The sequence below is a fragment of the Mus pahari genome, chromosome 18 (genome assembly GCF_900095145.1).
Source record: "Mus pahari chromosome 18, PAHARI_EIJ_v1.1, whole genome shotgun sequence".
NCBI classification, from domain to species: Eukaryota; Metazoa; Chordata; class Mammalia; order Rodentia; family Muridae; genus Mus; species Mus pahari.
In genome coordinates this window covers 23,741,705-23,755,361 of record NC_034607.1, presented here as the reverse complement: position 1 = coordinate 23,755,361, position 13,657 = coordinate 23,741,705, and the positions used below count along the sequence as shown (strand labels likewise).

At 48.7% G+C, this 13,657-nt stretch overlaps 1 protein-coding gene across 1 annotated transcript in view; it reads right to left on the bottom strand.

Moving 5' to 3' along the window:
• The window catches only part of Catsperd (cation channel sperm associated auxiliary subunit delta), a 38,718-nt gene that overhangs the window by 22,766 nt on the left and 2,295 nt on the right, over positions 1-13,657 (bottom strand). The window contains exons 2-7 of the mRNA XM_021218480.1: positions 13,343-13,427; positions 13,013-13,089; positions 11,599-11,671; positions 9,455-9,572; positions 8,848-8,912; positions 3,940-4,053 (exon numbers count right to left, since the gene is read on the bottom strand). Coding sequence (XP_021074139.1) covers positions 3,940-4,053; positions 8,848-8,912; positions 9,455-9,572; positions 11,599-11,671; positions 13,013-13,089; positions 13,343-13,427 — 532 coding nt within the window. The remainder of the gene's footprint in view (positions 1-3,939; positions 4,054-8,847; positions 8,913-9,454; positions 9,573-11,598; positions 11,672-13,012; positions 13,090-13,342; positions 13,428-13,657) is intronic.

Genomic DNA, 13,657 nt, shown 5'->3' with positions numbered 1-13,657 from the left:
AAAAAAAAAAAAAAAAGAAGTCTGAAAACAAAATGGTAATACCTAGGAGGGGCTTTCTTTACCTGTCCCCAACAGCATAGCACTTGGTAATGTTCATTTGCTAAAGAGTCATTTGGGGTCAGAAAAGTGACTTCTTCCTTGTGAACTACGTTAGCTACTTCTGTAGAGTCCCTTATCCATTGGTCATGGGGCTGGTTGTCTTTAATCCCAGCATTCAGCAGGTAGAGGCAGGAAGATCTCTGTGAGTTCAAGGCCAGTCTTGTGATACACAATGAGACCCTGTATTTAAAATCAAAAAACAAAATACAAAGAAACCCTCATTCCTTTCCTATGGTGCTTTCTGTAGTGTTCAATAAATGCAGGACAAAGCCCTTTTTAAGTGACAGACGTCGGGGCAGTCAGCCAAACAGACATATACAACAGAGTATAGATATAGCCCAGTAACCACAGGCTAGACTGACAAAGATATAGGGAGAGAAGTGGAGACTTCAAATTTGTGCTTGCTGTTGTTCACGTGAATCCAAGAGGACTTTGGTGTCTTCCTTCCTTAGTGGGACACCGTGAACTTTGGTGCCTCTGAGGTTATCATCTGTGTGTTGACTCACGCAGAGGTCAGATACACGGCATGTTTGTGCCTGTCCTGGGTTATTGTCCTGAGTCCCTGTAGTCAAAAGCTAATTAAAATGCAGCATCTCTGTAATATGATTAATCTATTTGAGTGCCACTCTTTTTCTTAATTTTTAAAAAAAATATTATTATTTTTTTATTTATATGAGTATACTGTAGCTGTCTTCAGACACACCAGAAGAGGGCATCAGATCCCATTACAGATGGTTGTGAGCCACCATGTGGTTGCTGGGAATTGGAAGAGCAGTCAGTGCTCTTAACTGCTGGAGCCATCTCTCCAGCCCCTTAAGAGTGCCACTCTTAAGGCAAGATTCCCAAATACATTTGTCACACTCTTGTCACTTTGACAAAGAATCTGAGAAAGGGAGCTATAATGGGGACGATTTCTTGTTACTCATCAGCTGAGAAGTTACAGTTCATAGTTCACTGGCTGTGGCGGGGCATCAGCATGGCAGGAGTGAGGGAATGTGGAGAGATAGACTCATGTCCTGGTAGGGAATGTGGAGAGATAGACTCATGTCCTGGTAGGGACAGAGCTGTACTGGTTGTTTTTTTCTCAACTTGACACAAATCCAGAAAGATATATCTGGCAAGAGCAAATCGCAATTGAGAAGTCGCCTCCCTAAGATTTTCTTGAAGGCCGAGCAGTGGTGGTGCAGGCCTTTAATCCTAGCTCTCAGGAGGGACATAAATCTGTGAGTTTAAGGCCAGCCTGGTCTACAGATCAATTCTGGGACAGCCAGAGCTGCATAGACTGACCCTGTCTCGAAAAACAAGACAAAATAATACAAAGTTTGCCGGTGCTGGGCAGTGGTGGCGCACGTCTTTACTCCCAGCACTTGGGAGGCAGGGGCAGGAGGATTTCTGAGTTTGAGGCCAGCCGGGTCTATAGAGTGAGTTCCAGGACAGCCAGGGCTATACAGAGAAACCCTGTCTCGAAAAATCAAAAATAAAAATTAAAAAAAAAATAAAAAGTTTGCCTGTAGTAAAGTCTCTGGGGCATTTTTGGACCAAGCCAGCCTCCATCTCATAGAGATCCACCTGCTCCTGACTTCTGAGTGCCACCATAGCAGACCAAACATATAGCCCAGGCTTGCCTCCAACTCAAGATCCTCCTGTCTCTTCCTCTTCAGTATATTCTGCTGCTGTGTACCATGACAAATGGCTTATTTCTTCTCCATTATGGTTGGTGTGGGAGTGCCCAGGCCACTGTGGGCGACTCCTAGGCAGATGCCCCTTGGGTGCTATGAGACAGCAGACTGAGCTAGTGAACAGTATCCCTCTATGGCCTCTGCATCAGCTCCTGCCTTTGGGTTCCTGTCCTGACGTCCCTCGGTGATCCAGTGTGACCTGATAGGTGTGAGGAGAAACAAACTCCTTCCTGCTCAAGTTGCCTTCTGGTCATAGTGTTTACAGCAGTGAAAGCAAAACTGAGACAGAAATGGGGAGAGGGAGAGAGAACACTAGAGGCCTGGCAGTGAACTCCATCTTTTGAGTGCATCCCCTTTCAAGTCAGCCTCTCCCTCCCGTCTCTTAGCTCCCACTGCCTCCCGGGAGCATCCATGGATGACAAGCCCATCAGTGGAGAAATCCATGGATGAAATCAAAGTCCCCAGAGCCCCATCATCTGCCAATAGTCCCGTGCTCAAGCAGTCCAATGAGATGCAAACCTTTACCATACAGTACTTTTGGGGACACCTCATACTCAAATCACGGCTTTCCTCTCACAGAAAGGCTTGGGAGTCTCTCTCATGCCGCGTGCCCACCCCTCACTTCCTCACTTTTTAGGACAGAGCTTTGAGATGCCATCTTGACATAAGAGGGCACCCATCTTGAGAGCAGCCATTTTGGAATTAGAGCATCCACCTGGGCAGTAGAGCCGGCGGGAACCTTGAACTGAGACTTCCAGCCTCTGGGACTATGAGAAATGAGTTTCTGTTTTGTGGGGTTTTCTTTATTGAGACAGGGTCTTCCTCTGTAGCCAAGGCTGGACTTGAATTTGCTATCCTCCTGTCGCAGCATGTCAAGTGCCTCTGCACCCTAGCTGGTCTCTCTGTTTCTCGTCTATCACCCACTCCTGGGTATTTTGGTATAGCAACCATAGAAAGCCTAAGACAGGCACTTTTGTGGGGGGGGGCTGGGTGGACATATGCTTTTGTTTTTGTTCTCTCCTAATGTATATGGGTGTTTTGCCTGCATGTGTGTCTCTGCACCAAATGTCTGGTACTGGTGGAGGTCAAAAGAGGGTAACAGGTCGCCTGGGAATAGTGTTATAAATGGATGGAAGCCACCAGTGGGTGCTGGGAACTAAACCTGAGTCTTCTGGAGGAGCAGCCAGTATGTGTGTGTGTGTGTGTGTGTGTGTGTGTGTGTGTGTGTGCTTGTTTGCGCATGTGTGTGTGCACATGCGCATGAGTCTGTCTGTCTTTAAACTCTCACTTGGAATCTTGCTGCATTGCTTGCCTACTCACAGGCCCATGCAGTCGGGGCATCCTCCTGCTAGGCATGCCTCAGTGGCTAAGCCTACAGTTGCTTCCTGCCCATGTCTGTCAGTTTTTGTCTTTTGTTTTGCTTTGGCGTTTGGTTTTTTTTTTTTGAGAAAATGTTTCTCAGTGTAGCCCTAGCTATCCCGGAACTCACTCTGTAGAACAGAGTGACCTCGAACTCACAGAGATCCTAAATGAACTTAGGGCAGGCGGTGAAGCAGAGGCCATGGAGGAATATTACTTCGTGGCTGCTTCCCACAGCTCACTCAGCCTGCTTTCTTCCATACCCACCACCATCTGTCTTGGTGGCACCACCCACAATGGGCTGGGCCCCCTACATCTGTCGTCAATCATCAATCAAGAAAATCCTCCAGGCTGGTGAGATGGCTCAGTGGGTAAGAGCACCCGACTGCTCTTCCGAAGGTCCGGAGTTCAAATCCCAGCAACCACATGGTGGCTCACAACCATCCGTAACAAGATCTGATGCCCTCTTCTGGAGTGTCTGAAGACAGCTACAGTGTACTTACATATAATAAATAAATAAATCTTTAAAAAAAAAATAAATGCTCCACAGGCCAGTCTAGCAGGCATTTTCTCAACTGTAGTCTCTTCACAAATGACTGTAGAGTGTATCTGGCACACTGAGCCGATGAGTTCTACCAGGGTGCCTGCGGGAGTGTGAAGCAGGCTTTATTCACAGAGCCACTGACCGTGGCTATAGCACCGAAGCAAATGTCTCTCCTTGCCTCCAGTGTTAACTGCCTGCCGGGACCTCCTCGAGCCACCTCCACTCTTTGCTTTGGACTCTCTTTCCCCAGGCACGTACCAGTTTGTCAGTATTCATGAGCTGGAATGAGAATCCTCCGTTGTCAGAGAAATATATGCTGGTCCCAGGGAACTGGCCACCACGGAGATATGCAAACAGGTTATTTGCCAACTCCTGGGGGGAGGAACACACAGAGGATGTCACAAGGATTCTCAGCGGTGGACTGCTTTCCTAGCCTGGGGGATGCCCTGGGTTTCTACCCCTAGCACCACGGAAGTCCAGATGCTGACACATGCACCCTTCCTTGGAGCCTGCGAGGTGGAGGGTCAGGAATTCCAGGTTAACCTTGGCTTTACCTGAGGATTAGTTCCACTGACCTATCCTTGGGCATCTAATCCAAAAGAGGGACAACTTTGTGTTTACATGGACACCTATACACAAGTATAGGGACTATATACAAATAACTATCCACAGGTACATTCTCTCCTCACACCCACCCACCCCAATTGCCCACCTCAGAGATATGGTCTCACCACTTAGGTTATCATATCAGTACCATAGCTGACAGGAGCACCTGACGGAGGTAGAGTCCTCTAACTCCAGACCCTCATGTGAACATCCTACCTCAGGGGCCCACACAGCTGGGACAGGACAGCAGGGAAGGGCTACAGCGTTGCCTCTAACAATCAAAAGGGAAAACAAACAAATCACTGGGCATTCTAAAGGGCCGAGGGATGAACGCACAGATGAGACTTGATGAGTCTCTGGTGAAGTTTGCTGATGCAAGCTCTAAGGCTGTATGGTGCTGCCGTTCATAGGCTGTGGGGTCTGAGTGAGGCCAGCCTCCATGAGCTCATGTCTGAACACACAGTCCCCAGTTGGTGGAGCAGTTTGGGAAGGATCAGGAGGTGTAGCCTTAGTGGAAGAAGTGTGTCACTGGGGGCGGCGTGTGGGTCTCTCTCTGTCTCATGCTTGCAGATAAGGATGTGAGCTCTAAGCGGCTACCCAAGCATCATGCGTGCTGCCTGCTGTCATGCCCCCACCATAACGGTCATCAACAGGCTCCCTGAAAATGTGAACCCCAAGAAACTCTTCCTTCAGTGAGTTGCCTTGGCATGGTGTCTGATGATGACGGTGACAGGATAGTAACTAAGAGATAATTTCGAAACAATGAAGTTGCTTGATCTCCAGGGAGGTTGGGTGTTGCTATTAAGGGACTGGAGAAAGGACAGTTGTGTGGAGAAGGACAAGATGGAGAATAGCTCCGCCACTCAAATGGCAGTGCTGTTGACAATGGCCCAAGCTAGAGAAGATTCTTACAAGAGAAACAGAAACTTAAGCTCAGTGTTCCTCAGAGATCCCTCCGTGCATGCTTCCATGTCCAGGAAAACATCCCTTTCCTTGCCTAGCAACTTGCTCCCAACCAACTCAAACAGCCTGCATGAGCTTACAGACCCTCGACTTGCCCACTCTCATATAGAACCCACGTGAGTTCCTGCTGAGCTGCTGCTCGATATTCTGGTGAGGCCACCAGGCAGTTTGCTTCCCGAGAAACCGTTTTTCTACCCATGGAGAGATCTACCTTGCTGGTTTCACGGTGCCTTGCTTACACCCTGTGGTGGTTTGAACATGCTTGGCCCATGGGAAGTGGCCCTCTTAGGAGGTGTGACCTTGTTGGAAGGGAAGTGTGTCTCCGCACAGACGGGCTTTGAGGTTTATTATGCTCAGGTTCTGCCCAGTGCAGAAAAGACCCTCCTCCTGGCTGCCTTTGGATCATCATGTCGAACTCTCCACTCCTCCAGCATTCTCTCTTCCGGCACACTACCATGCTTCCTGCCTTGTTGATAATGGACTGAACCTCCGAAACTGTAAGCCAGCCCCAATGAAATGTTTTCCTCTCTAAGAGTCACCATAGTCATGACATCTCTTCATAGCAGTAAAACCCAAACTGTGACACACCCTTTAGCCACACCCTTTAGCCACACCCTTTAGCCATGATTTCACTTTTGGTGGGTTCAGTAACGTTCTTTCTCAAGTAAGCCACAGTTCAAAGATATCATGTGCCGAATGCATAAGTAAGCTGTAAACAATAGCATGTGTTTTGTGCTCCTCAGACGTCACAGCTAACTGGAAGTGCTAGGCACTTGGCTTCTCCGGCTACAGCCACCTACTGCCAGCCCGGGACCGTCCAGTTCATCCCAGGGTCGCACAGCCCCAGGATGGAAGGTTCTGTCCTGACCAACTGGGATGGGGACCTAAGAAAGACCTGTCTCTGAAAACCCCACCTAGTGAGGAGTTCATGTGGTGAGGAAAGCTGTTCAAACATCCAAACTCTCTTCTCTTACTACCTTGACAGCCATGTTTGCCTCTTCTCTAGGCTGATGCCAGATTTTGCAAGGTTCAAAAGCCAATGAATTTGCTTGCCCTGTTCTGAGTCTCCAGTGCCCTGAGCATGATGTCAGGACCGTCACTTCTCACATTAAAAAAAGCCACCACTACTCCACTGAACCCCACTCAGACCTGTCCCAGTGCATGCTGTGCCCGAATCACATTTCTTCCCAGGGTTCCCACCTTGTACAAACTGTCCGTTCATTGGCCATCCTCAGGTGTCTCTTACTAGCTTCACATGGTTTCATGGGGCTGTGTTCAAGTGTGATTGCCTGTCTACACTCTCTGTTTGTCTCTGTCTGTCTGCCTGCCTCTACATGTCTCTGTGTGTCTGTCTGTGTGTGTGTCAGTCCGTATCTGTGTGTTTGTGTGTCTCTGTCTGTCTCTCTGTTTGTGTGTGTATGTGTGTCTGTCTGTTTGTCTCTGTCACACAGTGTGTGTATATGTGCGTCTGCATGTTTTTGTGTCTGTGTCTCTGTTTCTGTCTCTTTCTGTTTGCATGTGTTTGTGTGTGTGTATGTGTCTGTCCCTGTGTATGTCTGTCTCTGTCCCTCTATCTCTCTATGCGTGTGTGTATGTGTGTCTGTTTGTCTCTGTGCCTGTTTCTCTCTTTCTCTCTCTTTGTGTGTGTGTGTGTGTGTGTGTGTGTGTGTGTTACCTTTGCTCAGTGAACCCCTTGGGCAGTCTTTACTCCTTTTTGTTTGTTTGTTTCATTTGTTTCATTCTTGTTTTTCTCTTCTTGTCTATTTTGTTTTGAGGTTCTCACTATCTCACCAAGGTTAGTCTCAAACTCATGGCTAGCTTCCTGCTTCAGCCTTCTGAGTGCTGGGATGGTAGGGGTTGGCCACCAAGCCCAGGTTCAATTCATTTTTAAAAAAAGTGTCTGGGTGTGGTGGCACACGCCTTTACTCCCAGCACTTGGGAGGCAGAGGCAGGCGGATTTCTGAGTTCGAGGCCAGCCTGGTCTACAGAGTGAGTTCCAGGACAGCCAGGGCTATACAGAGAAACCCTGTCTGGGAAAACAAAACAAAACAAAACAAAAAAGTGGTTTTGAGTGGGTGATGGTGCACACTTTAATCCCAGCACTCGGGAGGCAGGATCTCTGTGAGTTCCTGGCCAGCTTGGTCTACAGAATGAGTTCCAGAACAGCTAAGGCTACACAGAGAGAGCTTGAGTCAAACAACAAACAGACAGACAGACAGACAAACAAACAGTTATGTGGGAGAGGGCCTGCAGCCTGGACACTACCATTCCTAGAAACTGTTGGTTATTATACAAAAGCACCGTGCCAAATTTGCAAGCCTCCATGTGAGCCTTTGGTCAAGGGAGGCCCCGAGACCCCAAACAATCCAGGTTTCTTGGTCATCTACAGACCCTGCTGACGAGTGCCCATTGCTGGAGATCCACACAGCTTGTTCACAAGATATAGAATAAACTAGGTGGATGCTTTCTCATAGCCAGAAAGTGTGAGATGTAAGGGGATGGGGGTGGGATGGACAAGCAACAGTGAACTTACCTGGCACCTGTGAGTGACAATGACCTTTGGGACACAGCTGCTCTGGGGTGAGTGACAGTTCTATCTGAATCTGACGCCCATTCCACAGAAGGAAGGAGCCAAAGCCTGAGCTTGGAACTCTGGGGTCACAGGCACGTGGGGCCCAAGACCATAGTTTATCTCAACTGAAAGCATCAAACGACCTCCTAGCATCTGTCTACACCAAAGCCAAACGCTGCTCTGAGCCCCAGGCCTGGGAAACTTCTAACTGGCGAGCAGCAGTGGATAAACAGACTCAGGCAGTAGACCATCTTACTCCTCCTGGGGCACAGAGAGGGGCAGAGGAATCTAAAAGCCTGTAGCTAATGTGAAGGGCTTAAAAAAAGGTTATCTTCCAGACTCACAGCTATCGTAAGCTCCCAGAGGCAATCGGCAGTTGGGCCTAGGGGCAGGGCTTGCTCGAGCTGGCCTACTGCTGCTGCCCAGCTGTTGACCACCAGCTAGATCCTGAGAGAGACAACCCCTCTCTCTCTTCTTCTCCCCTCACCCCCATCTCTTTTCCTCTCTCTTTTTGAGACAGGTTCTAGCATGCCCTGAATAAGCCTAGAACTCACCATGAAGACCAGACTGGCCTAGAACTCAAGAAGATCTGTCTGCCTCCACCTCCTGAACTTACATGTACATAAGAAAGAAAGAAAGAAAGAAAGAAAGAAAGAAAGAAAGAAAGAAAGAAAGAAAGAAAGAAAGAGAAACCAAACAACAATAAAACCAGTGTAAACAGTGTAAGCTGAGTGAGTCTGTCATCTTGACTCCTGGGAGGTGACACAGGGAGGATGAGGAGTTCAGAGTCATTTGACCTGGGCTGTATGAGATCAAAAAAACAAGAAATATTCACACACACACAAAATAATAAAAGAAGACAGATTTTCAAGTCCTGCTGACTGTTTGATCTACTGCCAGCTAGCCCTCCTGGGAGGTTGGGGGAAGGGACACCACCAAAGGTCACCACTACACAGTCTCTATTCCTAGGTCATGCCTAAGTGTTAGCATTTAGAACACTTTGAAAATGAAAGCTTCCAACTTACCAGGCAAAAGGAGCCTTTGAAACAACAAGTGTCACCACTAATGTGAGAGATAGGGCCTGATATGCCTGAAAGGAAGACAGGTTAAAGCATACACATTATAAACATATGAATCAACTCTTTCCTTTCGCTTGTGTGTTATGTGGATGCATATAGTGCAGGCACCTTAAGTGGCCAGGACAGGGTGATGGATCCCTGGAGATGGGGCCACGGGCCATTGTGAATCTCCAGCCCCCTCGTTCTTGCTTTTGTTTTGAGACAGGATCTCGATGGCCTACAATGGGCTAGACACCCCCGGTTGACATCCAGCTCATGAAACTCTTCCTGCCTCTGCATCCAAAAGGTTGGGCTGGGAGTCTTGTGCCAACACACCTGGCTGAATATTTTGAATTCTCCAAAGTAAAACTTTAGGCCAGGCACATGCCTGTCTGTCCAGGACTTAAGGCTAAGACAGGAGAAGTTTGAATCTGAGGCCAGTCTGTGCTACATAGTGATTGCCTTTTCTCAAAACAACACAGTGAACACAAACAAACAAACAAACAAACAATCCAGGGGCTGGAGAGATGGGCTACCTGAGGCCCTGTCTCAAGACTATGCTCAGGGCACGCACCTTCCAATTTACGCCAGGTGTACTCATAGTAATCGAAACTGTAGCCTTTTCCACCGATCACAAACAGTACTACTGAGCCGGAGACAAAGTGGGCGCTTGTGACTGATGGATCCCCCACCTAAGAGCAGGGACACACATGGGATGAAGGTTTGACAGACACACCTGCAGGGCTGGATCTAGGGTTTGCTCCTGCTCACAGAGGGGGTGTGGCTCATCATGCCAGCGGGGGGTGGGGTGGGGTGGAGGTGGGAGTGGGGGAGTGGGGGTGGGGTTGGAGGTCACAGCCGCAGTGGTCAGGAGGATGCCAGAGCCCAGCTTGCTTTCATCCAGTGAAGGAACCCAACCCATAGAGTGGTGACACCTGCAGTTAACTAAGGTGGGTCTTCCCACCTCAACAGACACTGTCTACAAACTCACAGACATTCGGGGGGGGGGGGGTGTTGTTCTCCAAGGTGTTGCCAGAGCCCTTGTCCCGACCACGGGGATGACATCGTCACAAGCAGTACCACTAGCAGCTGTAGCTAGTTAGAACATTAGTTCAGGAAGCAATCACTATAGACGCAGATCCCAAAACAATCTGGGTCAGTAATACTTATTGTTTTGTTGTTGTTCTGTGTAGTCCTAGCTGGACTCGACCTCCTCAGAGACCTGCCTGCCTCTGCCTCTCAAGTGCTTGGATTAAAGGTGTGAACCAGCGATGCTTGCAATAGGTGTCTGCTTGGTGTGTGTTTGCACATGCTCATGTGGAAGCCAGCGATGAATACTACTACCACTCTCCACCTTATTACTTATTAGAATTTATTATTTTTAAAGGTATAGCCCTGGTTGGCCTTGAACTCATGGTTCCTCCTGCCTCTTCAGCATACTCTTTTGATGTGGTTTGGCTCAGCAATTAAGAATACTGGCTGTTCTTCCAGAGGATCAGAGTTCAGTTCCCAGAACCTGCAAGGTGGCTTGCAGACATCTGTAACGCCACTCCAGGGGCTCCTATATTCCTTTCTTGCGTTCCCAGGCACTGCACAAATGTGGTACACAGACAGACATGGAGTTTCTCATACATAAAAAAACAAAAAAAAACAAAAACAAAAACACATCCTTAAAAAAAAGGGGGGGGGGGAATATGTTCTTTTTACGTGTGTGTGTCTCATGTCTTTGGATAACACCTTTTGGGCCAGATGAGGGTGTCATGTCTCCCAGAGCTAGAGTTATAGGTGGTTGTGAGCTGCCATGGGGGTGCTGGGAATCGAACCCAGTGCTCTAACCACCAAGTGAGCAACTCTGATCCGTATCCCGAGACCAGGTCTTCCTGCACCTAGAGTTGGCTGGCTGGCTGGCCGCCAGTGAGCCCCAGGCCTTGTCCTCCTTCTACCTCTGCACACCGAGCTTCTCTGTGCATTTTGGGGGGTTCGCAGTCACGTCCTCATATAGTTACAGACTTAAATCACTCAGCCACTAAGTCATGTGCTTCTTTGTTGGCTCCTCCCTCGCAGGCAGGAACACCACACTTCTTCCTCACTGGGGACTGGGGCTGTAATTATCTGGCCAGATGCTAAGTTAGGAAGGCAAAGTTGCTCTTGGTTGACCTGTGTGCACCCTTCCTTTTCAACAGAAACTCCTGAGAGACTGGAGAGATGGCTTGGTGGTTAAGAGCATTGGCTGCTCTTGCAGAGGACCCAGGTTCCCAACACCCACAGAAGCTTACAGACCACCTTGTAGACCACTTCCAGGGGATCCAGCACCATTCTCCTGGGGCATCAGGCATGCAAGTGGTACACAGACACACAGGTTGTCAAAACAACATATGTATAAAATAAAAGTAAACAAAAATCTCAAATAAATATTTCAAGGGAAGGGAAAAAGAAGAGGAGAAAGGCAAAACCTACAAGTATGAAAGAAAAAAAGAGGGAAAAAAAAAAGGAGAGGGGAAGGAAGAGAAGGGGTGGGACAGGAGGGAAAGGGAGAATGGGGGCGGGGCAGGACTCTATCAGAGATGGAAGGAACTAGGTCCAGCCTCCAACTTCATTGTAACTCAGCATCTCTAAGAGGATCCAGTAAAAGAACCCACAACTGACAGACCCCTGCCCCTGAACCCCATGGTTTCCTCTAGCATAATCCTTTGGAGCTGCAGGTGGGGGAATATCTACCGCCATTGACTTGGGAATGGTGAGCGGCAAGAGGCTGGACTCAAAGTTGTTTGTCGTCAAGAAAACTTCCTGCCTGTGACCAAGAGAAAAGGTAGAATTAGGATGCTTCTCCGCTGGCGGGCCTGTGACCAACTATCTCCCTGACAAGCTCCCTGCCAGCCAGAGTCACCCAGGAACAGTGTCCTGTCCCAAGGTAAAACAGTGTCCTGTCACAAGGTGAAACAGTATCCTGTCACAATGTGAAACGGTGTCCTGTCACAAGGTGAAACGGTGTCGGTGTCCTGTCACAATGTGAAACGGTGTCCTGCCACAATGTGAAACAGTGTCCTGTCACAATGTGAAACGGTGCCCTGTCACAATGTGAAACTGTGTCCTGTCACAATGTGAAACGGTACCCTGTCACAAGGTGAACCGGTATCCTGTCACAAAGTGAAATGGTGTCCTGTCACAAGGTGAAACGGTGTCCTGTCACAATGTGAAACGGTGCCCTGTCACAATGTGAAACCGTGTCCTGTCACAAGGTGAAACGGTACCCTGTCACAAGGTGAAATGGTGTCCTGTCACAAAGTGAAACGGTGTCCTGTCACAATGTGAAACCGTGCCCTGTCACAAGGTGAAAGTGTCCTGTCACAAGGTGAAACGGTGCCCTGTCACAAGGTGAAATGGTGCCCTGTCACAAGGTGAAATGGTGTCCTGTCACAAGGTGAAACGGTGTCCTGTCACAATGTGCCTGCATGCTTTGTTTTTTTTGTGTGTGTGTGTGTGTGTTGTTTTACTTCTTCAAATGACATAGTAGAGAGACAAAAGGCCACAAATGGAATAGGCAGGTGTTGAGTGGCTCCAGCCTGCCTTCCTGGCACTTCAGAGGCCAAGGCCAAGGAACTGAGACGTCTATGTGAGCCTGACTTTCTAAGTTTTATCCCCAGAATTAATGGGATGGAAGGAGAGCAATGATTTCCACAGATGAGCATCTGACCTCTACAGAGATGCTGTGGCACACTCAGACAGACTCACAAATAAAGAAATGTAATTTTAAAAATTTTAAGCCAAGAAAGGTTTCCTGTTTTTTGTTTGTTTGTTTTTGTCAATCTCTGGTAGGCAGAAGCCACAGGCTTGGCTCCTGTCCCCAGAATGGCAATGTCTGTGTCTTCCTCTCTGTGTCCTACCCAGTCTAGCTAGGATTCCCTGTGGGCCAGAGCTGCTTGGTCTTCTTTTCTTTTCTTTCTTTTTTTCTTTTCTTTTTTTTTTTTTTTTTTTAAAAAAAGAGAAGCAGGGAGAGAGGGAAGGAAGGGAGTGAAAGAAAGTGGTGGAGAAAGAGGAGCAGGGGAGAAAGGGGCAGGGGTGAAAGAGGGGTAGGGAGAGGAGAAGGGGGAGGGGGCTGGGAAAGAAGAGGGGTGGGGAGTGCTGGGCTCACCCTAGGTACACAGAAACTTCAGGCTTGCACACGTTCTTGAGCACAAATGTGTTGGGGAAGGCGTAGAACAGTAGGTCCTGCAGACAGCACAGGAGGTGGTGAGCTCCAGAGGGTCAGAGCTCAGGGCATCCTCAGGACATAAACAACAGAGGCCAGTCTGGGCTAGGGGAGACTGTGCCTCAGGAGAACAAAAAGAAAACGTTAGAAACCCGATCTGCTTCCGCCCATCGCCTGGGCAGTGTGGGAGAGCTCTCCAGGTGTCAGGAGTGTGGAAGAGCAGGCCCAGATCCAGGGCTTTGACTTGGCCCACCCAGCCCACATCTACCCCACCCTGATCTGCTGGAGCACTTGAAGGGGCCGGTCCTGCAGATCCCAAGCTGCAGAATCTCCATGACACTGGGCAACAGCGGGGTATCTAAGAGGAGTCCCTGGGACCAGCCCAATGTCTCACCACAGTGAACATTTGGAAGTCAAGATGCCTGAGCAGAGGGTTACACTGGGACACACTGCAGCTTCCACATGAGATTTTTTTTTTTTTTTTTTTTTTTGGTTTGGTTTTCTTGGCAGGGTTGGGGGAGTTGCAAGGCCAGTGGGTGGATACGGAGATATGGAGGGACAGTTGAATGGGGTTGCAGTGCATGATGT